A 27,756-nucleotide genomic window follows, 5' to 3' on the forward strand; every position below is an offset into this window, starting at 1 on the left:
GGAAGAGAGGCGGTTCCTCTGCACATGCTCAGAGGCATGTCTTCTTCCCAGCTTTTTTTCTTCTTCTCAAAGGTTAGGATGCCTCCTGACGTAGCCGAAAGGCCGTGCTGCAAAGGAGAAAAAGCAGCTCAGGTTGGCTGAGCCGCCGGCCTAGCTCGCGCACTACCCTCCCTCCCCCCCGCGAGACCCGTGCTTGGCGGTGTAGGCTTCACCCGGCTGGGCCGCTTCGCCTTCCTGCCTCCTCCTTCTCCTCCAATCGCGAGCGCCCTTACTGCTGGGTGGGCTGAGCGGCTCGCCTGCAAGCCCAGCTGATCCGAGGCTCAGCCATGGTAATGTCTGCTGCTTTGTTCTCCCCCCCCACCCTCCCCCGAAGATTCGGGGCGGAGATCGGTTCGGGGGCGGAGGGGCGCGTGTGTGGCCTGCGAGGGAGGGGTGGGGGTGGGGAAGGGAAGGCGTGCACTTTCGTCCGCGGGCCGCTTGCTCCCGATTCCCTGCTCGGAGAAAGAAGCCCTCGTGCAGCCCCCCCCCCGCCTTCTGGCCCCATCCTGCTCCTTCGATGGAGTCCTCGGTGTTTCGGGGTCTGTGGCGGGGCGCGTATAAACGAGGTTCTTGCCTCTCCCCTCCCCCCCCACCTCGGAGGGAGACTCCGGAGTCGGGATGAAGATGGGCAGCGGGGGAGGCTGCAAGCTCCCGGCTTTGGCAAAGCGGCTGGAGAGAGAGGTGCGCCGTGCGCAGAAATTGCAGAAGCATCCAGCTCGAAACCGAGGCATTCATAAGCAGCCCGGTGCAGCTGTGGGAAAGAATAGGTGCACATCCACACACGAGAAATCTTGATTCCCTTGGCCTTTCTTATTCCAAGAGCAGGATCTGAGTGGGCAACGTCCCTTGAGCATGAGAATAAACTACTAGGCTGAGTTGAGGCAGCCTTTTTTTTCTTTTGCCAAGGCCAGCAGGGATCTCAACTCTCAGCCTGCAGTTTTGTCAATTTTCTTTTTTGTACCTTCAACCATCAACAGACACCTCAACCCCAGCAGGAGGAGGCACACTGCAATAAATTAGAGGCGTGGGAGTGCACCCATTTAATAACGGTCACACAATCAAGACTGCATGCAGCACTGGCAAGAGACATAGATGTGCAAGCCCATGCAAATATATATATTTTTGTACATGTGCATGCATTTAAATATATACATCAAAGTAGGGCCATATGAAAAGATGTACTTTATGTGGATGTCTGTTTAGTATAAAAGAATTTGTAAGTGCAGAGAGTCATGGCTGTATCCATGTGAACTGTATGTATGACTTAAATATAGATTCATGCATTAAAGAAGACAGTTCCTCACAGCGTAATCTAAAACACCATGTGAAGGAGTGGACCAAATTTTCAGAACAGCTTTTGGAGAGGGTGAGAGTATTACTAAGATAAGAGGGAGCTGAAGATGCATGAAATAAATTGCTCCCTGGTGTGTTGTTAAATGTATGTGCAAGATACTTTAAACCTGTTTGAATCCTGGTATGCTTTTAGATGAATTCTGAGGGTTGTTCATGGTTCTCCATCTGGTTGCCTGTAGAAAGTGCATTCTCCAAGCAAAGCAGGAAAAAATGATAAATTGGCTAGAAGGTCCAAGCCACCATAAGGCAGCTTTCTAAGTTTTACTGTAATTTCAAGCAAAAACAACCAGCTTTTTCCTAATACAGCACCTTGACTTATCCAGGGAAGACTTAGTACTGTACCCAAATATGCAGTTATGAACAAAATGCCCAAGGAGAGGAATAATGGGACAGGCCTATATATTTCTGTTCTCATGAAGTCACCTGAACAAGAAGTGGGAAATCTGGGCCTCCCAGATGTAGGACTGCACTGTCCCTAAGATTAGCCACCAAGGATATTTATTGAGTATGGAATTGCAGCTGAGATATCTGAAGGGCAGGTTTGTCAAATGAAACATGAGAACTTGAAATGACTCACTGGGCACTAGGTTTAGGAAAATGGTAGAATGAAGGCATTATCCCCTAATCTAGATTACAAAGAATGTTCCGGTACTTCTATGAGTTATAGAGATACTCACGTTTATATGATTTTTTTTGTGTTTGATGGGGCAGGGAACTGGCGGTGCTTGACAAGGTTGAGCTATAATTCTTGTCAGCTTTAGTTAATGCAGTATGTGGGTTGATAGGCACAGAAAAATAAGAGGGAGAAAAGATATACCAGTGTCTGTTACTCATAACAGCTAAGAGATTCTTCAATAGAAAGGAAGCATGGTTGCCAGGCCAAGGGAGACTATATGTCCATTTTTGAAGCTTTCTGTCAAGTCACTGAAAGTTGCAGGATACTAGACCAGGTGTAGTTGTGATCTGATCCAGCATTTAAATATCAATTTGTATTCATACTTTGCACTAGAGAACAGCAATTTAGAGAGCAATTTTTCCTGTTAATTTTTCCCCTTAGCTCCATGGGGTTGATGTTAATTTCAGTATTTGGGGAAAAAATACTGGAGGAACACAAGTGGGCGTACAATCCTTACCAAACACTACCATCCATCTGCACTAGAAATCTGAATTGGCGCAATTGGTCTCTTGATGTTCCTGTTAATAGAATTCCTGGATGCAGGCTGGTTGAATTCAATGTTTTTGAATGCAGCAGTACCTTGGTTCTCAACTGCTTTGAAACTCACCGAATTTGGAATCTAATCTGAAAATTTTGTCCCAGTATTCATTGTTCATTTGGTACTCAACGCACAAGCTAGAACTTGTCATTGTCAGCTGCCTTGTGACTCATTACATTATTTCTTGTGGGGAAAATTTGATTGGTACTCACCGGTTTTGGTACTCATTGAGCCTCCCTGAACAAATTAATGATGAGATGTTTCACTATAGTCTTGCTAAAGCATTTCAGGTTTTTTTTAAAAAAATATTTAGCTTTGCTTTCCCCAACCTGATTCCTTCCAGGCAGCTGAACTACAGCCGTCTCCGTTCTCATCAAGAATGGAATATCTTCCAAGCATCAGTCAACTTCAGGGCTAAATGGAGACTTGCATTTACTCAAACCCAACATCCAACGTTTTACATCTCAGCTGCCTTTGCCTTTCTTAACTCATTAATTATTCTTCTCTTCCACCTCCACTCATATTTTTATTATGTATTTATGCTTGCAGTCAACTCCAGATTCAAGCAGTCCTGGGCAGCCAGCTCCTTTTCCTTCTGCCCCACGGCCGCCACCACCAATTCTACCCCCTCCATTTGTAAGTTCACCATAATGCAAGATGTATTTAACAGTATCCTAAATGTTTTTATGGAAATACGAGAGGTGTCCTTGGTCTATTCTATATTATGGTTGCAGTGCCTAGAGAAATGGTAGCAAACCTGAAGTTGGTTCCAGTTTGGGGAGTTGAAAGCTCATGGCTTCTTCACCTGAAGTTGGATCAGAAATTGCTTCTGCTATGTTTGGAAGCGGCCAAATCAATTTTTTCTATATTTTGTAGGTGCTGTTATAAAATGAAAATAACCAAGCTAAAAAAAAAAGTGAAATGTGAAATTAGAGGGCTACCTCAAAACTAAAACCCAATTCTTAATTATTACACAAAAACTCATTCTTCCTATGACAATATGGGGATTTCATTTGATTGTTTTATTATTTATTTTCAATGAAATTATTTAATTTGTGATCTAAATTCATCAGATGGAAGGGAAGCAAATAAATTATGTGTATGCACTGGGGCATGAATTACTGTGATGCAGCCTACGTCAGTCTAATCCATTCCATCAATTTAAGTGGCCATGATTTACAGATTAGCTCATAAAGATAAATTGTAGCTTTGAGATCATTATCTAAGCTTCCACATAACTGAGGCAGGATTATAAAAATGTGATATTAGGCATACCAGCATCCTTTCTTTCTTGAAGTATGATGCTGCTGGATTTAAACTTAGTCTGTGGTTGGTCCAGAGTATATTCTGCTTTGGGCACAGGTATATGTGTTTCTTTTCTTCTTCTTAGATGCCTCCTCCTGGGATCCCACCACCATTTCCACCCATGGGATTGCCCCCAATGGGACCACGGCCACCTCCTATGCCTCCTATGCCCCCTGGCATGATGCCACCTCCCCCTATGATTCCACCTATGCCTGGACCACCGCCCCTGGGTCAGGTAGTGCTGGTTCATGTTTTTCTTTGCCTTTTGTTCTCCAGTTTGCAATAAGTATAATGGCTTGGTCTTTTCTTTTGTCTCCAGATGCCCACAATGGTGCCACCGATGCTGCCTGGGATGATCATGCCAGGGGTGCCAGCTGGGCCTGTTCCTGTTTCTGGAGGAGGAGTGAGTGTCAGAAAGGACAGTGATTCAGGGAATTAGAATAGGGTGTGGCACAAGAGCTTGCATATATACTTCAATGGCCTTCATAACAGGGCTGCCTCTTTCATTTGGGAACAGATATATGATGCTCTTTAGCCACTTGGTTGACCATACTTTGGTTGATGGATGATGAAGTGAACAAGGTGTGGAGTTCAGTGCAGAGAAGTAAGCAAAGCTGATTGGGCTTTAGCATCACTTGAACTTGGTAGGAAACAGGCATGCACTAGGATTATGGTCCTCCAGTTGTTGCAAAACCACAATACCCAAAAGCCCTAGCCTGGACCATGGAGAGAATGATGAAAGATCCCATTTGTCTTTTATGAATTCTGAGACCAAAATCCTCCAAACAGCTTGAAGAGAGATTGACTTGATATTTTCTTTGTCATTCATTCGTTTGTTTATTCGTTCATGCATTCATTCCAGTGTACCATCCTTCCAGAGGTCTCTGACTTCATTCCTGCTGTGCTCTAAAAAAAAAGCATTGAAAATTTGGCTTTCCAAAACGGCGATAGGCCAAGGTGTATTTTGCATTCCCCTTGACTCATGAGGGATTGTTGAAATTGGTGGGAGTTGTCCTTTCTCCAAATATTTATTTCCTCTATTGATTTTTATTGAGCTTTTAATTGTAAGGTACTTGAGATCTCAGCTTGCAATCTGATAAATATATTATTGTTGCTGTAAAAATTAGATTTTACTTCTACTATTTAGGTTCCTTAATTAGTTAATTTGTTTTGATGAAAAAAAAATTAGTTCTTTAGTTTTAATATTAGGTGTCTTAATTCCCCCCCCCCATTATGATATTGTACTAAATTCTTTCATTTATTTCTGTTGATTTTAAGAAACATCTATGCATTTTAATGTGTACTTTCTAACATTCTATAATTGCATAAAATGCTGATGAGTGGCCATAATAAAGTTAACCAACAAATTGACATAAAACCTTACTTTAGTTCTTTAAGGTTAACAAGAATAAATAAAGTAAAGGGCAATAGAGCAAGATTGAACATGGCCAGCACTAGTATAAAGAATTAAAGGAAAGATAAGAAAAAGAAAAAAATAGGTTGAAGCTGCTTGATCTGATTTGACTTTTTTCTTCGACAGGCAGCTCCTGTTACTGACCCATCCAATAGTGAGTATCTTCAGGGATGCATTTAAATATAGCTTTGGTGTGATCTAGCTCAAGAGATGCTTATTAAATCTGGTATAGAGAATCATGCCAGGTTTCCTCCAGAAATAGAAATTTGGGGCTTTTTATGTTTGCATACTTGACTGAATGTCCACAGGTATTGCCCTTGCTAGGCTGCATCCATTGAGTTTCTCCCCCTTGTACATCTTTTAAAGTTCTGAAAGGAGAAGAGAGGTAGGTACTGACAAAAACTGCTTCTTTATTGCAGCTGCATTTTTCTCTCTCTAGTTTGTATTTTGTGTCAATAATACTGTAAATTCCAAGATACATCATCCTCTTCCATTCCAAGCAAACCATCCTAATTACCTCTCATAAAGACCCAGTGATACCTTGCTTCCGGGAGGCATCAGCTTGGCTTTTCTGGACCAAAACGTTGGACTAAATAGGCCATTGGCCTGACCCAACAAGTTCATCTTAAGATCTTATGTTTGCTGTATTTGCTGTCGCTGGCACCTGTTGCTTCTCTGCAGGACAGTAGGGTTTCTTCTATGAGTGATCCCTGACCACATCTGTTCCACTTTTCTAAGCTGTCTTCTTATTTTCTAGCCACAGTGACCCAAGCAGCACCCGTGGTGAGTATCTGGAAAAATTCTTCCCTAGATGTGGAATTAAGGAATTATGTAAGGAATTAAATGCATCATGGGGTTTTCAAAATAACACATAGCTCTTCAAAGTATGGGGTAGCTTCTATTTTTTATTTTCCTAGGAAGATATCAAAGTGTAGTTTGCTTATCTTTGCTTGAAACTGATTGGGTTCGCCCAATGCCATGAGCCCCAAGTATTTATTGGCCTCATCTATTCTGTAAAGCTAACCCTTAAACAACCTACTTAAAACCAAAAGCAAGGGCAGGTTGAACTGTTCACCTACAATTGAAGATGGCTGGAAGAAGGAAAGTCCTAAATTATGTTTTTGGTAGAGACACTATGGATATGTTGGTACTCTCTGTGGTTTTGATCTAGCCTTTCTGTCTTTCTCATAATCTAAGCTTCCTTTTTTGCCTTTTGCCACTGTCCCAATAGGCATGGCCCTTAGTTGTGGGGGTTGAGGATGAAGAGCATGCCAGGTGGGATAGCAGATGTAAAGGTGTTATCCAATTAGGGGAGGATGACTGGTAGAGCTATAAGATTAAGCACTAAAACAGAATTACCTTGAGGCAGGGCGGGTGGCCAATCCATTTTTTAAATGAATGGATGAAAAACAAACAAATGTCTTTTCCTCCTTTGTGTTCTCCTTCCTCTCCCCTATATCCAGGGATTTGTTTTATTTTTTTCTCTCCTCTTCTGCTTTAAATTTAAACGTTGCTTTAAATTTCAGATCCCCAACCCCCTGACAGCTGCAATGCAACAAAATGTAATTCTTGGTGGCTCTCCAGTGCTGGATACAGGACGAAAGGTAAAGAACAAAAAATGTTTCAGTGGAGAAAAGGCATCAGGTTTCTTGATGTCATTTCTTTTTGTTCCAGGAAGCAAAACAGGGTTGCATGTTGGCATTCCACTGATCCAAAAATGGTTCACAGAAGGTGCACCAAAGAGATAAAGAGCTCCACCGTTTTGTGCTGGTGATCATGACTAGCACAGATGAACATCTGGAGAGAGTCTCCTAACTATGTTAGTGTTTTATCTCAAACAGTGTAGTCTTAATTCTTTGCCTGGTTTTCTCATGCTGCTTCTCTAGTATTTGATGTTCAGGGGGAAAAAAGGGCTACCCTTTCTCTCCAAGAGAATAAATGAAGTGCATTACAAGGCCCAAGGGAAAAAGTGAAAGTGTATGTGAACACTAGATGATGGCAAAGGACTTCAGTGGATAAAGGAAAGGGGAAGCTAGAAGAAGCATTTTGCAAATAGCATAATTCACAAAAGGGGATGGAAAATCTTGTGAGTTTATTTTCTGGGCTAAAGGAAATTAACTCATAATTCATACCCCAAATCCAACTTACGTACCTTTTGTAGAATAAGATCAAGAGAATCACAAAGAATAGAGGGTGCGGTGTTGGGTTAGGTTCAGTTCCATTTTGAAGCATAAAAGTTCTCTGGATGACTTGGGCCCAGTCATTATTTCTCAGCCCAGCCCAGCCCAGCCTATATCTCACAGGGTTATTGACAGGGTAAAATTGGAGCGGGGTCTTGTTTCAGTGCCCACAGAAAATGAAGACCTAAGTATAATCAGTCTAGATCTAGAGTATTCCTGCGTAGAGGTGGGCTTCGCGTAATTTAACAACCAGTTCGCCTAGTGCAGAACCAAAAATGTGAGTGTGCAGCTTGCGCGTGGCTTCAAACACATGGCGATTTCGTGCGCATGTCTTCCAGCACACCTCGGGCAGGTGCGGGTGAGTAGAGCGGGTGAGGAGCAGAAATCAGCTGGGTTGCAAGGGCGGGGCGAGCGAGCCAGAGAGCGAGATATATAGGACGGGATAGCACCAAGGCAGGTGGGCAGGCCCAGCAGGTGGTAGGTACTACTGGTACAGGCAAACCGGTCCGAACCGGCAGCAGCCCACCTCTGTTCATGCGGTTGCTGTTGCGTTCTTCATTATTTTACTGCCTCTTCTAGGAAGATCCGGATGCTGACTTTTCCACCTTTGTATTTTGACAGTGGGAAATGTTTCTTATTAATCTTCCCTAAATGTCCCCCTCCCCCAGGAGATTTTCTTTAGATGTTGCTCACACAACTTCCTAAAAGCTACAAAGCTGCCTTTTTATTTTTGTGCTTTCTTTGGAAGTAAACACTGTGATTCACAGAATGGTGGTTTCTCTTCTCTGAATCTGTGTCTGTTCGGGATGCGGGGTGTGTGTGTGTGTGTGTGTGTAGGGATGATTGTGGATATTTGCCGAACTGGATCTCAGCTTGATTTGGTTTGGTTTGAATTTTCTTTACAGAAGCCAGCATGGAGTGAGCATAAAGCCCCTGATGGGCGGATCTATTATTATAACGCTGAAACCAAACAATCAAGTTGGGAAAAGCCAGATGAACTCAAGTCTAAGGCAGAGGTGAGAGTTGTTCCTACGCTTGGTTGCTGGAGCAACTTAGACCCCCCCCCCCGACCCCCTTGTTAACATGTATTGGGTCTCTGGTAAGTGAAAGTCAGCCATCCGAGGCAGCAATCCCATCTCGTTTTTCTCCTAAAAAGTAGGTTTGGAGTCATAATCCTAAGAATTCCTGGAATATAAACACAGGAGATGATGAGGCTGATAAGGAACTGTAAAACAGGCACTCAGAGGAAGTGTGCATAGCATGGAGAAGATTTAGGGATATGGGATACAAATGATTAAAGATTGAAGAGGCTTGTGGTCTGTTCCAGAAGATAGGGCAAGAACCAGCAGGTAGAAGGGGGCTGATCTCAACCGATGTTTGGGAGAAATTTTCTACCAGCAAAGAGTTGTATCTACATGGAACAGACTCTACTTCATTGTGGAAGCTGGATGGCCATCTGTTAGGGAAGTTGTACTTCCAACATTCCTGTATTCAGCAATTGATTGGGTTAGGATCTCTTTCAAATCTAACCAGGTCCATCCAATCATCTCAGATTATTCCGTGGAATCTGGGAGAATTTGTTGACTACAGGACTTGCTCCCATCGGCTGGATGTGAACCAGATAGATGCTTTAGAAGAAGGCCGTCAGGAACCTTACCTCTAAGTGAGGAAAGAATTGTTGAATTATTAAATGAAAAAAGAATCATGTGGCCATTTGCAAAATAACCCCTTAGTATAGGTGTAATTTATAAATAACCCTTTAATAAGAAGCCACACTGGTTCTCACTCAAAATTCAATTTCCCAAGCAGACAACCAAATGCTTTTTTAGACACAGGATATAACTGTAGCTTTTGGCTTCACAACCAAGTCGGGGCTAATAGAAAAGAAGGCTTTTGTGATTAAATATTTCAGGTTAATTTAAGGGTATTGTATGAATGCAGAAAAGGAATCGGTTCATTAACTGAGACAGGCAAGCTTGATTATAGCTACGGATTGGTCCGTCAGTGCATAATTTTTCAGAAAAGGATAAAAAGTTCTGGATCTTTACCTCACAACACTCTCTCTCTCTCCCTCCCTCCCTCCCTCCCCCCCTCTCTCTCACACACACATACACACACACACTATACACTTGCTAAGACTGTCTTTTTTTCCTTCTGCAGATCTTGCTGTCACACTGTCCTTGGCGTGAGTATCGCTCAGAAACTGGGAAATCCTATTACTACAATACTCAGAGCAAGGAGTCACGCTGGACCAGGCCACGAGAGCTGGATGACATTGAAGGTGAGGGTCTCCAGGATCAAATCTAGGGTGGGGTCCTGCTTCCCACAATCTTCCTTTGATAACCTTTTCCTGTTTTTGTTCTTCAGCATTGATCAAGGAGGAAGAGGAGGAAGCAGAGTAAGTTCCTGGAAGCAGATTGCCTCAAGAAGAGCTCAAAGAGCTGGCTGGGCAGGAGAAAAGACAGGCCCACCCAGCAGGGATTGTCCCATGAGAGATGGGCACGGAGTGAGCAGTGGCAGGGCAGGGGACTTCCTTTTTCTTCCAAGCCTCCCCTAGATGTTGACTCATCTCTCTGGAAGATCTGGCATCTGGGTCACAAAACCTTCAGAAAACCTTGAGCTTTGCCATTTTGCTCGCAAATAAAATTTCTATTTCTGATTCTACTTGATGGTGGCAAGGAATCGAAAAATGCTCATGGAAACACAGAACCCCAAAAGGGGCTGAGTGGGGTTAGGACTGGTTGAGACTGGTCCTGTGTCCCTTCTCTCTGGAAACCATTGTGTGGAAAGTTCTCTAAACTGTGCAGTAAATTGGGCTTGTCTTGTTCTGCTGCAAAATATTCATAGCTGCCATCTTCTTCCTTCCCAGGAGGCCACAGCTACCTCAGCAATCAGAGGCCCAACCATTGTCAGGCCCTGCCAGTCCCACCCCGTCTTCCGCGGCCACCTCAGACACGGAAGGCACTGGGGGTGTTGAAGAGACCCCAGGGACTGAGGGAGTCCCAGCGGCTGTTGAGGAGGAGGTCACAAGCAGGTAATTCAAGAGGAGGGGACAGCAGAGGGAAGTTTGTTGATCTAGAGCCAGCTTTCTAACACAATTGTTTCTCAATCTTAAGACCCTCTTAAGATCTGTGAACTTCAATTCCCAGAATTATCCAGCCTGGATGAGGAATTCTGGGAGTTTTTCCTTTATCTGCGTCAGAAGCACCTTCAAGTTATAGACACATAACATTCAACACTGAACAGGTTAAAAAAGGTATAAAATAGGTCATAGAAATACAGGCAGTCCTCTACTTACAACAGTCCATTTAGTGACCATTCAAAGATACAACGGCACTGAAAAAAGTGACTTCTGAGCATTTTTCACCCTGACGACCGTTGCAGCATCCCTATGGTGATGCGATCAGAATTCAGACGCTCATCAACCGATTCATACTGACGACAGTTGCGGTGTCCTGGGGTCACGTGACCCTCCTTTTGCGACCTTCTGACAAGCAAAGTCACTGGGGAAGCCAGGTTCACTTAACAACCATGTGACTTAACAACTGCAGTGATTCACTTGTGGCAAGAAAGGTCGGCAAATGGGGCAAACCTCCCTTAACAGATGCCTCCCTTAACAACATAAATTGTGGTCATAAGTGGAGGACTCCCTGTATAGCACACGTAAAATGTATGTAAAATCAATAGGATTTTGGGAGTTGAAGTCCACACTCCTTTAGAGTTGCCAAGGTTGAGAGGTCCTGGTCCAGCAGATAGTGGCATCTTTACTCCAACCAATCTGGAAAACATCAGATTGAGGGACGCCACACTAAGCCTGCCTAAGGCTTTCAAACGGGGCTGCAGGACAAATAGAATGATAGGAAGAGGAAGATGGACACTCCCCTCTATTCATCTGCTGATTTATCTGTGTGGAAGGCCACACGGTCCACCTGGAATTCCTAGCATCGGTTAGCTGAAGCTTTCCTTCACGCTTTGTCCAAATGCTTTGCTTTTCCTTGGGCAGTTGTGATCCCCTGCAGAGAGATGAAGAAGATCGTGGCAGTGCCTGGAGCAACAAAGAGGAAGCCAAACAAGCTTTTAAGGAGTTGCTCAAAGAGAAGGTAATAATTGCGGAAGGGAAAGGAGAACAAGGAGTTAAAGAGCCTTTTGAGATAACATTTCTTTTATGCCCGTCGCTTAGCCTGCCCAGAAAATGGTGGCAAGTTTTGTGTCCCGAGTGCTTTCCATTGAGACCCGTTCAAGCAGAAGAAAATCAAAACACCAAGCTTGTTATACCCTGATTCTTGTACTTGTTTTAAAAATATGGATTTAAAAGAAGGAGCCTGCCAAATAAGGCAATACAGGCCTAACCGCTGCAGTCCAAGAGCAGAAGATGGTACAGCTTGATTGAAATACCCCATTTTCTGGCTTTAGGGCGTTCCAGCTAGTGCATCCTGGGAACAGGCCATGAAGCTTATAAGCAGTGAACCCCGTTTCAGGTATGATCCTGGGTGGATGCATCTAGTTCCCTCCCTCCCTCGTCAGACAGTGAGTCCAAGTTGCAGACCTGTATGCCGAAAGCCCTACAGAGAGAACTCGGTTGCGGTGCCCCGCCCATCTACCTCGTTTACTCACTCAGGGAACTAGAACTTCGGGTCCCCTGTTTTCCTTTGCCTGTGGTTGCCCATGTGAGCCAGCCCTTGACCTCTGGCTTCTGTGTGTCCCAGTGCTTTGCCCAAGCTGAGTGAGAAGAAGCAGGCATTCAATGCCTACAAGGCTCAACGGGACAAGGAAGAAAAAGAAGAGGCCCGGCTGCGGGCCAAGGAGGCAAAGGAAGAACTGCAGCGCTTCTTGGAAGAACACAACAAAATGAATTCTACCACCCGCTACAGGTACACGAGGATCAGGAGGGCTTGGTGGAACAACAACCCAGCGGGGGAAGGTTGGGAGCCTGGATGGTTCTCCCAGAACTGTTTTAGAGATTGCTTAAGAGAACTGGTGCCTTCCTGGCTAGGTCTTGAAGGATCCTTCGAAGGAAATAGGTTAGGTGTGGCTGGCCCAGTTCCTTGAATAAGCATCAGCTGTAATGATGATTAATTTTGCACGGTTGCACATCTGAACCCGGCAGAGATTGAGCACTTTGGGGAACAGGAAGCTGCATTTTCCAGTAATGAACCTAGAATTTATTGCTGGATTTCCAGTGGGCTAGAATGAGAGATGTAAATGCTGAAAAGGTTGCAGCTTGAAGACCAGAAAAGAGGATGTTACCTACTAAGCAGTCCACTTTCCCCTGTTCAGGCATGAAATAGGAGGTTTCTGTTACAGGTATCCCTCTTATTTTTTTCTGTTGCCAAATCTCTGTCCTGACCAGATCAAAGTAGAGGGGCTGTTGCTTGGTTCTGCCAAGCATGGATGTCCCCGAGCCCCTCACTCTGCCTGCTAGGTTGTCCTCGATTATTATTACCTTTATGGTAGAGTACAACATGTGTACAGTGAGATTGGCTAAAGATGCTTCATGCATCTTTATTTATCCTCCCTTGAGGATTGTCACCCTACCCTCCCATCTTCAGTTTTCTTTTCTATTTCCCTCCTCAGAAAAGCTGAGCAAATGTTTGGTGAGCTAGAAGTGTGGGCTCTGGTGCCTGAAAGGGATCGCAAGGAGATCTATGATGACGTTCTTTTTTTTCTGGCCAAGAAAGAGAAGGTATGTCAAGAATGGGGCAAGGGCAGGAGTTCTTGATAGCAACAGCAACAACAACAAAAAGTGCAGGCATCACCCTTCCCCCATAGCCTTCCTTCCTGAGTAACAGTAGAAAAAACTAATCTTGATACTTGCTCCCAGAAATTGAGGTCAGGAATCCAAGATTACTGAGATGGATTCTAGCCACCAACATCCACAGAGAGTCCGATCCACAGTTTCATCTGAATTGCAAGGTTGTTTTGATAAAAAGCCCCGTCCCTTACATATATGTGTGTGTGAGACCTTACTTACAAAAAGATTGAGGTTTGCACTGTGACATCCTGACGCTTTCATTCCTTCATTCCTACGCCTCCAAGCGGAAACCCACAGTCCTAGCATTAATGGTGCCCCTTCTGTCCCACCCAGGAACACGCCAAGCAGCTCCGCAAAAGGAACATTCAAGCGCTGAAGAGTATCCTTGATAGCATGAGCCGTGTCAGCTTCCAGACCACTTGGTCTGAAGCCCAGCAGTATCTAATGGACAACCCCAGCTTTGCCGAAGACGAAGACTTGCAAAGTGAGTCATCTTCCACCATCTCATTGCCCCTTCCTCCTACTTTCATCTTTCTAACTCTTTGTCTTCACACGCTATGGGAACCCTATATTCACATCTTTAAGCCATAACGTAGGTTATTTATTTGGGCACTGCAATCTAATTGCTACCTTCTAGAAGTCACAAAAGCTAGAAGTATAACAAGCTGTCCTAACATTTCAAACACTTGGCCTGTCTGCTGCCCTGGTGACAGGTTGGGCCACAACTTCCCATCTTAGATAGGACAGCTACAGCTCTCCGTGGTTAGAGCCTTCATTCATAGGGGACTCTCTAGGCTCTCTTCCCCTTTGTCTGCGCCTGTCACCTCAATGCAGAATAAACTTGTACTTTTCCTCCCGTGTCATCATGGTTTTATCACTTAGCTCAGCCTGGCCTGCTCCCAACTTTCCCTCTTTCAGACATGGACAAGGAGGATGCCTTAATCTGCTTTGAGGAACACATCCGGACGTTGGAGAGGGAGGAAGAGGAGGAGCGTGAACGGGGTCGATTACGGGAGAGGCGTCAGCAGAGGAAGAACAGGGAAGCCTTCCAGGTATTTGCAATCACAGCCATGAGCCAAGGAGGCTTTTGCCGGGGAATCTTTGGAAAGACGCGTGTGATTTGCCTTGCAGAGCAAGAACTTTGGCAAGAATTCCATGCCTTGTAGATTCTGGTCATTAGCACTTGGAAGAATTAGAGGCGATCTTCAAGCTGCTGGGATCCAAAGGCATAGTCAACTTGCAGAATTCTCAGCAATGACCGCATTACCTGAGAAATTCGAGCAATTGCTGAGAATTTGGGAAATTGTCCATAACATCTGAAAGTGGACGTGGTGGAGAAACACTGACATTTTCTGAAGTTATACCCTTCACTGTGCCAGTTTGGTGCTGCCTGCTGCTTTTTAAAGAAATCGCTCATTTTAACATCTGCCTTTTTTCAGTCACTGAACTGACTGATGCCAGCTTTTCCCAGGCCTAATATTGTAATCCATCACTTCTGTAGAAGTCTGGATTATTGCATTTGCCATAGAATAGCCTTCCCTAATTTAGCACTGTAGAAGTCTGTTGGATTTCCAACTTCCAGAATCTCCAACCAGAGAGGAAGAAAAATCAGGGATTTATACTTCCACTGCGCCCACAGACACCAAGGCAAACTGAGAAATTCCCAGGGTTTGAATCTGTGCATCAGAAGGGCATCTAAATTGGGAAAACCTGATTAAAAGAGTCAGGTAACAAATTATAGGAAAATCCTTTTATTGCTGTCACAATCTATATTGGGCTAAACGGTAAATAGACTAGTCCAGTCTTTTTCATCCTAGGGCTTAGTAAATTTCAGACTTCCCAAATGCCATGGTAGCTGGGAATTCTAGCACCCTTCATCCAACACATTTGAAGAGCATTACGTTGAACAAGCTGCTCCGAAGATTATTCTAGATCATTTAGTGTTTCTATTGTCCATCACCTGAATATAAATAGATCAAAATTTCCACAAACCAGGAAAGAAAAAGTCATTTTTCATTTTAATTTCACATAACTCGTCACTATTTTGTTTTGGCCTGTTTCTAGCTAGCTAATTATTTGATTATGAATCCAAGAAAGGACTGGATATACTAGAATGTAATTTCCTAACAATGTTGGCTGTCTTCAGCTTTTGAATAAAATCTAGCCATTAGTGAGAGAGAAGGTGCTCGCAGAGAGAAGGCTCATATAATTTCCAGTGATTGCTTTTCTGTCACAGTTGAAAGGAATTCCCATTGACTTTCAACCCTTCAAAGCAATGTTTCCCAACCTTGGAAACTTTTAAAAAGTGGCGGATTTCAACTCCCAGAATTCCCCAGCCATCAATGACTGCTTGGAGAATTCCAGCAGTTTGAAATCCATATTTATTTAAAATTCCCAAGTTGGGAAATACTGCTTCAGAGAATCTCAGTTTCTTGTTCATGGACCTTCCCACACATTTGCAGCAGGGGTAGCATGTCCTCTTCCCCTGTGCTGACTTTTTACAGTCATTGAAAATACTGCCTCCCTATATTACAAATTGTGTTTTGTATATGTTTTGTTTTTTCATTTACAGGCAAATACAGGTATTCCTTGACTTATGACCGCAATGAAGCCTAAAATTCCTGTTGCTAAGTGAAACATTTCTTCGATGAATTTTGTCCCCATTGTACAACTTTTTTTTGCTAACAGTTGTTAAATGAATAATTGTAGTTGGTGATTTAGTGACACGGATCCTGGTTTTCCCATTGACTTTACTGGTCTGAAAGTTGCAAAAAGTGTTCACATAACCCCAGGACTCTGCAACTGTCATAAATATGAGTCAGTTGTCAAGCATCTGAATTTTGATCAGGTGACCATGGGGATGCTCAACTGTCATAAGTGTGAAAAATGATCATAATTCACTGTTTTCAGTGCTGTTATAACTTTGAATAGTCACTAAATGAACTGTTGTAAGTTGAGGACTACCTGTAGAGTGCTTTCTTGCTTCTGATAAACAGTTAAAGATCGGATCCATAAATCCTGATGCCCATTTTATACTCCCTGTAAGGAAACTTTCTTGCATTTTCCTAATCAGTTTCAGAGACCTGAACTGTTACTGCAGAATGCCCCTATTCCTTTCGCCCAATATTTGCAGAGTCTCGTTTGATCCATTTCCCCCCCCCCAAAAAAAAAGTTTACTTCAAATGAGAAGGGGCGGGGGGAAGCACCAGAAGAAATTGGGAAAACATGTTACTTTTATTTAAGAGAGGAGAAACAAAAGGAGCCCAGCTAGGCTCCAGTGTGAGGATTTACTTGGATGTTGGAAGAACATAAAAACTCCAAGAGAGCACCACAAGTGATACAATAAAGGGGGACAAGTGTGACCCTGTAAATCAGGGGTGGCCAATTAATTTTTCCAAGAGGCCACATGAGAAACTGGGACTGTTGCGGAGGGCTGAACCAACAGGCTGAACTTAAGTTTACTCAATATTCATTTTATCACTTTATAAAAAGCACCAAATTCTATGGTTTTGATTAGCTGCTATACTGGTAAGAATTTACATGTTACGATAAGACTGTGAAAATATGGAGTCTCATAGAGTGTCCTTATTTACATTTGATTTCTAATTTCCGGTTGATCTCACGTGGGCTGGACAGGGACACCCAAAGGGCCGTATTATTATTACCTTTATTGTCAGTGTACAACATGTGTACATTGAGGTTGGCTAAGACTCCCTTCATCCCCACACACACCCAACACAACTCACAGTGAGGACAGAAGTCCCGAACCCAGTTCCAATTTTATGACACTATGTGACCTTGTATAACACGCCGGCCCTGCAAGTCTATCATACTATGTTGACATGAAGTTATTTTCTGTTCAGAAGTCTGACAGCCCATGGGTAGAAACTGTTCTTCAGCCTGTTGGTGCGGCTGGCTCTGCTTCTATATTTCCTACCCGATGGTAGGTGAGTGAAGAAGTGCTGACTGAGGTGGGAGCTATCTCTGAGAATTTTCCTCACTCTTCTAAGGCAGCGAGCCCTATAGCGATGTCATCTAGTGGTATCAGGGAACAGCCATGATGTTTTGTGCTGTGCTCACCACCCTCTGTAATGTCGTAAAATGCTCATGTCTGCTCTAGATACCCCTGAACAACAGCTTTTAGTACTCTTTATTGTTGGCCACGCTGGCTGAATGTTCTTGTGGTAAAGAGTCACTTCATTCTTCTATGGCAGGGGTCTCAAACTCAATTGAGGGCCGCATCAGGGTTGTGTTTGACCTCGGGGGCGCTAGTGGTGGCCCAAGCGCTCTGCCAGCCAAAATAGGCTCCCGAGCTCCGTTTTCACTGCCAGAAGCACCGTGGGCCAGTCCTTCGTTGTTTCCAGGGCAACCCTGTGGGCCAGATCTAAGTATTCCGTGGGCCGGATCTGGCTCCTGGGCCTTGAGTTTGACACCCCTGTTTTATGGGGTGATCATTCCGGTACACCTCATTATTCCTATTTTCTCACATTTTTTGGTGCCTTCTGGAATGCTGCATGACAGTTTTCTCTTCCTTGTATTTTTTTACTCGCAGGTAGTCGTCCACTGACAAACATTCATTCTGTGAGTGTTTGAATTTACTGAACAAGACATTGAAAATGGAACTCACGACCATTTTTCACACTTATGACCATTGTAGCATCCCTGTGGTCACATGATCAAAATTCGGATGCTTGGCAACTGGTTCATATTCATGACGGTTGCAGTATTCCAGGGCCATGTGTTTGCCTTTTGTGACCTTCTGACAAGCAAAAGTCAACGGGGAAGCTGGATTCACTTAACAACATTGTTACTAACTTAACAACTGCAGGGATTCACTTAATAACTATGGCAAGAAAGGTCGTAAAGTGGGGGCAAAACTCACTTAACAAATGTTTTGCTTAGCAGTGAAAATTTGGGGTTTAATTGTGGAGGACTACCTGTACTTCAAATGAGAGTAGAACATGGCAGATGTATCAGTGTGAAAATATGGGTTCTATGCTCATGGCATTGTCTGGACACTCTGGAAAACAGCAAACTGTGAGGCAAAAATTGCACAATAATTGTCCAGAAGTCTCCAGGGAAGTATGATAAAGCGGCTGGAACACAGAAGTGTTAATTTTCCCAGGAATCGGGGGCAAAATTCTGACACTCGCTTTTTTAAAATCTTGTACTTTTCAAGTCAAATTTTGCAGTTCTTCCCAGTGGTTCCTGCTTTTGTCTTCCTCTATCCTGTATATGCAGTGCTCTGTTGTATCTGAAATGTTTGAGTTTCCAGATGAGCGTTGGAAGGGTAAAAGGAAGGAAGTCTTGAAGAAACCTCTCTGTCAGGGCAGAGGGAGGTGGGCTTCAGGGCCTGCTTTGGGGCACATGGCCTCCCTGGCAGGGCCTGTGACTGGGGGAGGGGCTGACTCCTTGATCTCTCTCGCTCTATCGTAGAATAACCAGGCTGCTTCTTGCTCAGGCCTTCTTGGACGAGCTTCACGAAAACGGGCGCCTTCACTCCATGTCCACTTGGATGGAGCTGTATCCCTCCCTCAGCACCGACCGACGCTTTGCCAACATGTTGGGCCAGCCTGGTAAGCAGCTTCAGGCAGGAATCTCTCCCTCCCTCCTTCCCTCCCTCCCTCCAGAAAAGGTGTTTTCCAAATTATGGGCATGGATCAAATGGTCCATCCCCCCAAGTGGTGTTTGGGATGACTTGAAATGTCACACTTAGGTTTAATAAACTTGAGATCTTCCCATTGGAAAAGCTGAAACTGGATCTGAATCCAGGGAATTAAACTCCATGAACCAAGAAGGCTGGTTGAGTCAGGGGCTTCACTAAAGGTTTTATAAAGCCTTACTTCAAGATTTTTCATGAATCCTGCCTTAAGAGAAATATTTTCTATTTTGATTTGTCTTCCAGGCAAGCTCTCAAATGTGTCCTTGAATTATAAATGTATGCATTATAAGGAGGTTTTTAATTAAAAGCTTATTAAGAAAAGTTTTTTCATAAAATAAAGGGAAAGGGAAAAGGAAAGGAAAAATAAAAAAGGGCAAGAAGCAAAAAGAGAAAAGAAATACGGTTAAGAGGTATAATGACTTCCAACCTTGTTTTCAGTAGTTACAATTTTGTAACATTAGCTCCTCATTTTATCCAAGCTTATCTTAATCTTCAAACTTATAAATCATCTTTTTTTTTCTTTCAGCAAAATGTCCATGTAAGGTTTTCAGACTCAAAAAATTTTTTTTCTCTCTCTCTGATCAACAGGCCAGTTTTCCAGTTCTGACATTTTTCACAATCCATTCTCCCTCTTTGGGGATTTCATTGTTCTTCCATTATTGTCTGTGCAGTAATCCATCATAAGGAATTTCTGAGCATGTTCTGTTTCTCTCAAGGCCGTTAAGGGCCATATATCCATCCGTTGGACTTTTAGGTCACCTATTCTGACCTAAGTAAAAGAGCATCTGAGGGCACATTATGGTGTGCATTTGTGGTTGCTGACTTTCCAAGGGGGATAAGTAACAGAGGAATAGGAGGTGTGGACAATTTATTTTGTTTCAAATAGCATTGTTGATCCTGTACTGCTCATTTATTCTACTTCACATCCTGCTTTCTATCCTGTAACTTAAACTGATGGACATGATGTAATTTTCCAACCAGACATGGATCATGCTTAGCTTCAGTGAAATGATGGCCTTATATTCCCCTGGGCCCCAAATCTTAGAAGTTCTGGAAGCTGCTTGAAAACTTGGTGGGCAGATCTTCTTTGTGCCCAGCGCTAATAATGAATGCATGGGCTACTTCTTGTTGTTCTTCTGTTCACAGGCTCCACCCCGCTCGATCTCTTTAAATTCTACGTTGAAGATCTGAAGGCCCGGTTCCACGACGAAAAAAAGATAATCAAGGATATTCTCAAGGTGCGGCTGGAAGGTTAACAACAGAATAGGAACTAGAAATACTTTTGGATGCAAAGCTATTTCCCTTGAGGGAATTATGTCTCATTCTGTGATTCCAGTTAGCTGGGGCCCTTCTTTGGCAGTGCCATCATCACTTTTGGGAGAACCATAAGACATTGCCTTTGAAACATCCTTCTTTGTACAGGGCAGAGGTCATTCTGATGCTTGTATCTGCTTTAAAATAAAAGCAGGTAAGGGGAACTGGAGCTGTTCTGGGCTGCAGTTCCAGACCCTACCTGATCCAGAGAAAAGATCTTTTCAGAGAACCCTTAAAAAGATCGAAGTCTATAGTGGATTGTCTTTAGTATTCCTTTATTCCTTTTGCATATGTTGGAAGTAAGCGCCAGGGTTCTGAAGGAAGGAATTTAACCGTGGCTTTTTCCTATCTCTCTTTTTCCCTTTCTTCTCTCCTTGGTAGGACCGGAGCTTCAGTGTAGAAGTAAATACAACCTTTGAGGACTTCGCTCATGTCATCAGTTTTGACAAGCGTGCTGCTACGCTGGATGCTGGCAACATAAAGTTAACTTTCAACAGCGTGAGTGGGGTAGGGTGGGATCCTATGCTTCTTCACCTGGGTGACTATCCCCTATCATGTCCCAAAGGTGCTTTTTCAAGAGGCAACTGGACTTCCGTGTTTTTCTTTGAAGACATTTTGCTTCTGAAGAAGCTTCTTGGGAGGAGAAGCGAAATGTCTCCAAAGAAAAACAAGGAAGTCCAGTTGCCTCTTGAAAAAGCACCTTTGGGACAACAATGACATGGATGACTGGGAATCTCCATAGACATTTATCCCCTATCATATTGAAATAAATATTTGTTGGGAGTGTCTCTGTCTAATCATGCTGGGGCTGAGGACCCAGTGTGGCAGTTGGGCATTAGGGGTCAATATAGTTGGAAGAAAGGTCTTCTTTACAGGTAAGTGAGCTGCAGACAGAAAAGGTGATGGCTGCTTTTGCAAAAGTTGGTCAGGCAAATCCAGGGAGGGGCAGGTTTGTGAACAAGAGCCAGTTTGGTCTAATGCGTAAGGCATCATCAGGCTAGAAACCAGGCGACATTGAGTTCTACTCCCACCTTAGTGATGAAAACCAGCTGGGTGACCTTGGGCCAGTCACTCATTCTCCACTTAACTCACTGCACAGGGTGGTTGTTGTGGGGAAAATAGGAGGAAGGTGTGTTGGATCTGTTCACAGCTTTGAGGTATTTGTAGAAATAATAAAGGCGGGATATTAATAAATAAAATAAAAGAGAGCTCTGACATCAGAGGCAGTTGTGAACCACTGAGGAGATCTGTTAATGATAAGAATGCTTCGTGGTAAAAGTTCTCTCCCATTGCCTCTCCACCCCCACCCCTACCCCCCAGCTGCTGGAAAAGGCTGAGGCACGGGAGCGTGAACGAGAAAAGGAGGAAACCCGGAAGATGCGGCGGAAGGAGGCCGCCTTCAAGAGCATGTTGCGTCTGGCAGCTCCTCCCCTGGAGCCCAATACCGCCTGGGATGAGGTGAGATCTTCTGCTCCTTGCAGGGCTGGCTTTCCATCCAAGTGTCAAATGGAGGCTAAAGGAAGAGGATGGCAGATTACATCTAGATAATAACAGAACAATCGGCCCAACTGTTGAATGTATCTTTTGGCATTAGGACATGGGCATTTCCCACCCATGGAGAAACCCACCCCTCTGCTCCTGGGTGCCTCCATAGTGGAGGAAGGCCAGCCTAAGAAGGCAGGATTCCTACCAGGATACACTTGGCAGCCTCATTTTTTGTAACTTTGTCTCAAAACAATGGATGCTTCTGTCCAAATCAACTTTTAAGAGAAATTGGAAATCTCCCATGGTCGAGTGAGCAAGTAGCAAAACAGTGGCTTAGGCCCAAAGGCATCCCCCCTTTTTTCCCCATGGGCTCACAGAGAAATGTTAACTTCTTCTAGCAGCATGTGGTTTGGGAAGGAGTTGCTTCTGAGGTCTGTCACCAATTAGTTATCCCTTGAAATGTTTGTATTTGAATACAGCAGTGGAACCTCCTGCCATCAGTAAGATTGGAAATCCCACAATCTCCCCCAAAAATCTTGCATATCCCAGGAAAGGATGTGATATGTGCTTCTTATTCTTGGTCAGGTCAGAGAGCAGTTTGTCAACAATATTGCGTTTGAGCAGATCACACTCGAATCGGAACGGATCCGCCTCTTTCGTGAATTCCTGCAGTTGCTGGAGGTGAGCAGCCCCTGTTTCATGTTTGGGCCTGGCAGAGCAGTTGAATCCCAGCCAGGGAATCTGCTTGAAACCCCATGGGACCAGTAAGTAGAGTTGCGTTGAAGGAGGATAGAGAAGACAGTTTGTGATGGTGGCTGTAGCTCTGGTGTAGGATGAAGGTAGAGGTTCGTTCTCTGAGCTTGTGGGTTGGATTCCAAATGTTTTGTCACCAGGCTAGGTCACATCTTCAGCGGAGTTTAGGGGAAGAGAAGACAGTGGCTGGGAAGGCCACGTTTCAAAGTAACCCAGTCTTCCTTTTTCCCCAGAGTGAGTGCCAGCATTTCCACACGAAGGCCAAGAAGCATGCCAAGAAGCCAAAGAAACATCATCGCAAGCACTCTGCCTCGGTGAGATTTGGGGAGGACAGACTCAGTGGAGTGCGCAAACAAAAACAAAATGTTGATCATGGGCGGCTGGATTCCCCTGGGCTTTGAACTAAGCTACTGTCGGGCTCAGTCCCAGAGACGAGGCAGTGAGATCCAATTAAGCCCAGTCCTTGCTTTGCTCATACAAATCTTGCCAAACTAAATCTTGACAGAATCTTGCCGAACTAAAGCTGTAACTTCTAGGCTACTAGATATATCCCGAGAACTTCTAGGCCAGGGACTGTGAGGAATCTCTTCCCTCCCTCCGTTTTAGGACTGCGCAGTCTCTTAATCCAGGCCTCTCTCTGGGAAAGCTCTGAGTGGGCCAGATCCTGCCCCTCTGCTGCTGCAGGTGCAGATTTCCATCATATCCACTTGGAATTTGGAGCACCTTGTCTCAGATGCAAGTCAGGCTATTTAGAGCATCTTGAAAGTATCTTGAATCGGAAACAGCTGTGCTCTGAGTGAGACGTAGTCTGCTGTGATCTCGAAACACTTCCAAAATGCTCAAAACAACATATTTCCCATGCAAAAAGGGGCATTTTCACACTTTGAGCTTTTCAGTTTTGGGAATGGCATTTCAGCTTCAAATTGAAACTGCCATTTATTCCTATTCCTCCAAAGCTTTCTCTTCCATCCTATTCACTGCTGTTAAGGCAGATGCCCACTCTGTGCCAGAAAAACTCAAGGGCCTTGAGGGGGGGTGGTTAGTAGGATGAGGGACAAGAAGCCAGAGGTGCCACCTTAGACCTGCAGGAGGGATGATCTCTTACTTGGCAAGGGTTGGTAAGTTTGATCAAGACCTTTTAGACACCTCCCCAGCTTTGAATGAAGACACCTTGTCTGAGGACTGACAAGAGTTGGAGGAAATTAGCTTAGGAAAAGGTATCTTAATGAGAAGATTGCCCGGTGTGGGAATGAGTTCTGCAATCTGGTCGCTGTTGTACAGGATGAATAATGATAAGCTGGTTCAAGATCTAGGCTTGTGCTGTTTGCTAACACAAAAATGCAGCAGCTTGGCCTGATCCTTTCCTGCTCCTCTTCCTCGATAGATTTCATCTTTACTTTGGCTTATTTCTTTTTCCTGTGACTCTCTCCCAGGGTGGATTTGAGTTAAATCAAGTCGATTTAAATCACTAGTAAAAAGGCTTGATTTAAATCGAGTTGCTCTAAATGATAATTTTTAAAGAGCAACTGTAATCTCTGTCCTGCAGCAGCTCCTCCTCTGACCCGCTGTTGACTCACCGACAGTCCCATTCACTTTAATGGGACGGCTGGTGATGCGGCACTGAGACAACAAGGTGAGGGACGTGGCAGGCAGCAGGTGAGTGGATGCCCAGTAACAGGCACTGCCCTGATGGATCTGAAATGACAAGTGCTCTTTCAATGTAATTCTTGCTGGTAGTTAGAATCTTTAATATTGCAGAGCTTGGGTTCATTGAATGAGTTTACAAAAATGTAAATATTGCAGAATATACTACATATACCGCATAACTGAGCTCCGTTTCATGCTGAATAAACTAAATTATTAATGTATCTTAAATAGAAAACTACCTTTAGATAGATTGTTACTCCATTTTAAAGCATTTTATTAAAATAAATCTGATAACAATCAAAACAACCCGATTTAATTTTCTTTAAAAAAATCTTTTTTTTAAAAAAAAAACACCATCCATTGTTACCCACCCTGCCCTCTCTGCTCTTCCTCTGGCCATGGCTGTCTGGTGAGTCCTTTTTCCTCCTGCAGGGCTCAGAATCGGGCTCAGATCATCCCCACCGAGCAGCCAAGCGGAAGAAACGAAACCACTCAGAATCCGCAGGTTCCGCGGGGGCCTCATCTTCACCTGACTCAGGTAAGGCTTGGAGTGGATGAGAAACTGTTTAGCTCCATAGAATAGAAGCCCTTACGAGAAACTCAGCTTTGTATTTGGGGGGGAAAAAACATGTTAATTCTAAAAAACAAATCCACAGGCATTGGCTTGTTTAGGACAGGCAACATTATTGTCACTTAGCAGTCGCACTTTCTGTCTTTGATGAATATATTTTTCAGCCTCCAAGGGCCACAGCAACATGTTGTGGATGTAGAGAAAGTTCAGGGAGTAAATTTTGGGGATGTGTTTTCACATTTTGCATAACACTTGTGGACAGTTAAGAGAAGACGGGGCAGGTCAGGCTTAGGAAAGTTGTCTGTGGCTCTTGTCGTTTTTGTCCAAATGACAAAAGCTTTGTGGTGTCAGACTGTGAGCTCTATCCGTTTGGGACATCTGCACAATGTCAAGAATTATGTTCAAAACGGGCTGGGCCCACAACACATTATTTTCATCAGGCTCTCCCATTTGACAAAACCTCCCCATCCCAGGCAACACTACTGGAGTCACAACATACCTATTTTAACTTGTTTTAAAACTCATAAAAAATGATGGGCTAAAACTCTTTTCACCAGTACAACTTTCAGCAGTGTGTTCTTGAGACTGTAAAAATTGCATGCAAATTGCTCTTCCTTAATTTGATCAGAAAAATCCATTGATAAGGCAGCATCTGCATCACCCCATCCCCCAATATTCAGCCACCGTCCCAGGATGTCTGCAAGATCCTTGGCCTGCTGCCGTGGCATCACTGCTTGGGAGTGGGCTGAGGTCATCCCAGGGGAAAGCTGGGATGGCCCACCTCCCTGTCTGCACAAAACTTTCTGTCTTCCCTCAGAGCACAGCCCCAGGCGTGCCAAGAGGCAGAAGAAGAAGAGCAAGAAGAAACGCCACAAGTCGGTGAGTAGGCGGTGGCAGCAGAAGGGAGGCAAGGGGAGAGATCCAGATGGAAAAGGACTAATCGCATAAAGCCAAGCTTCTTGGAAAAAAAGGGGGGCATTCCCCTGGCAGCTCCCTTTGCACGGGTCTTGGCCCACAGAGTAGGAGCAGGTAACACTATCTGGGGATTCAAGGGAGCAGCCAGGGCTGAAGGGACACATGTTCTGAAGTGGCATCAAACCCACTTGGCAGAGTACTTTGCAACCGTTTTATCTCAACATCTGCATTGCTGGGTTACAATCTCTGGGGCTCACTTGCCTTCCTTGGTTGTGCTAGCCTTCTGTCACCAAATGGGCCGGTCACCCAGGCTCCCTCCTCCCAGGCCCCACCCACCCTGCAAACCATTTCTTTTACAGAACAGCCCTGAAAGCGAAGCTGAGCACAAGAAGGAGCCAAGCCGGGCGGAAGAGTGGGAGCGAGGGAAGGCGCCTCTGCGACCTGAGGGGAGGGGCCACTCCCCTCCCCGGGGCACTCGGAGGGAGCGGGTGAGACTTGGGGGGGGTGGGTTGCGAGCAGAATCCCAGCCTAGGAATGGCTTCTCCTAACCCAAGAGGTGGGAAACTATGGCTCCTTTATGACTCGTGGACTTCAGTTCCCAGAATTCCTGAGCCAGCATGGAATTCTGGGAGTTGAAGTCCACAAATCATAAAAGGACCATAATTCCCCAGCCCTGTCCTAACCCTTTCGGGTGGGAAATCGAAGACCACAAATAGGTGGGACGATTAGGGTGGAATTTGGGTTAGATATGGGTTTTATATATATATATTAAATATAGTAATATGTTTTAAATATAGTAATATGTTTCATCCTCAAAATGACAAGAATTGCTCTCTGTTTTCAGCAGTCTCGATCTCTTGGGGCTCTAGGGGCCATGTAAAGGGAATTGCACATCCCTGCTTTAGGACATGGAGGATGGAGGAAGATAGAAAAAAGGAAGGCTTGGAGGGAAGGCTGGATGAGGGATTCTTACCTGCCTTCTTTCTGCTGTCAGAGTGGTTGGGACACCTCAGAGAGCGAGGAGCTGAGCGAAGGGGAGCTGGAACGTCGGCGTCGGACTCTGCTGCAGCAACTGGGTGACCAGTAATTGACCCCTGCCTCTTTTGAGGCACCCCCTCAACACCAATGTATGAGAAGCATTCAGTCCTTGTTCCTGTGGCAACTCTGCCTTGTTTTGGCTTTGGTGGCCTCCAAGCCAAGTGTATGCACTGCTCTTGCTGGACCCCGCACGTTGGGTCACAGTCTTCTTCATTACGTTCACCTGCTTCTAAGAGGGGAGCAGCTGCTCCTGCCCATTGGCAGCAGTCATCTCCAGCGACACTACCTGTCTACATCAAGCATCAGGACAGGGAGGAAAGTTCAGGTGTGCATCTGGAGGGCATCACCAAAATTGAAACCCGGCTCTTGGATCATCCAGCAGGAGATTGGGGGAATTGCACCTGAGCATCGGAAGGAATGAGGTCTGTCTCCACTCAGACTTCACCCAGGGCCACTCTAGCCTAGAGCTTTCTTTGGCCTAGATGCAAAATGGTGGCAGGAAACAGCTAAAATACAGCGTCAGTCTTGTCTAATCTGAAGACAGGAATAGGCTACATGGTCTTCTGGAAGGTTATCACTGTGACTGGATCCTTTTCCCTGGTTGCGGTATCCCCTTGTGAGTTAAGGATTTAATGGAATTTTTAAAACAATATTTATAATAAATCTGGACTGAAAATACCAATCTGTGGCCTCCTGTAGAAAATTAGTTTATATTGGTTCCAAATGATTTTAGAAAAAAAACCCTCAAAAGAATATTTTCATAACCTATTGGACTGGATCTAATCCCCCAAAATAACAGAGGACTTGGAGGTATGCTGGCAGGTATATCCTTAAAAAAGGGAAGAGAGGATATGCAAATATCCTAAGTTGGTACATGTGGCAAAGTAGCCATGTTGGGTGTATATAAAGTGAGCATGAAATTCATCCATAATCATTGTGTGAATAAAACAAGCTAAAAATGCTGATCAGATTGCTGATTTCCACATTTTAAACTGATGGGTGGCATACTTCCGTATTTATAATCATGTACTCGAATTTATTACGTGTACTTAGATTATTTCCACAAATTGTTCCCTTACAATTTCTTTTTCATAAGCCAGCTTTTTCTCAAAAG

General features: G+C 44.3%; 1 protein-coding gene across 6 annotated transcripts; it reads left to right on the plus strand.

Moving 5' to 3' along the window:
• On the plus strand, positions 1-27,604 carry PRPF40B (pre-mRNA processing factor 40B). Of its 6 annotated transcripts, none has more exons than XM_087956330.1 (27): positions 1-329; positions 3,156-3,242; positions 3,997-4,146; positions 4,231-4,314; positions 5,452-5,479; positions 6,083-6,108; positions 6,852-6,929; positions 8,411-8,521; positions 9,666-9,786; positions 9,873-9,903; positions 10,375-10,539; positions 11,509-11,605; positions 11,919-11,983; positions 12,212-12,376; positions 13,080-13,188; positions 13,591-13,741; positions 14,176-14,309; positions 18,719-18,833; positions 20,066-20,157; positions 20,615-20,731; positions 21,554-21,691; positions 22,304-22,399; positions 22,705-22,785; positions 24,551-24,656; positions 25,507-25,568; positions 25,964-26,092; positions 26,449-27,324. In XM_087956330.1, exons 1-27 carry the CDS (start codon positions 327-329, stop codon positions 26,482-26,484), a joined length of 2,577 nt encoding a protein of 858 aa, XP_087812456.1. In that variant the 5' UTR covers positions 1-326; the 3' UTR covers positions 26,485-27,324. The 6 variants fall into 6 exon arrangements, with proteins under 6 accessions (XP_087812456.1, XP_026539633.2, XP_087812457.1 ...); XM_026683848.2 differs by having other exon boundaries at positions 59-329; positions 26,599-27,604; XM_087956328.1 differs by lacking the exon at positions 1-329 and adding an exon at positions 698-720.
• Positions 27,605-27,756: the final 152 nt, after the last annotated feature.

This window comes from Notechis scutatus, chromosome 2, assembly GCF_049901735.1.
Source record: "Notechis scutatus isolate UNSWTSFEM ecotype Mainland chromosome 2, rNotScu1.2, whole genome shotgun sequence".
Classification (NCBI taxonomy): domain Eukaryota; kingdom Metazoa; phylum Chordata; class Lepidosauria; order Squamata; family Elapidae; genus Notechis; species Notechis scutatus.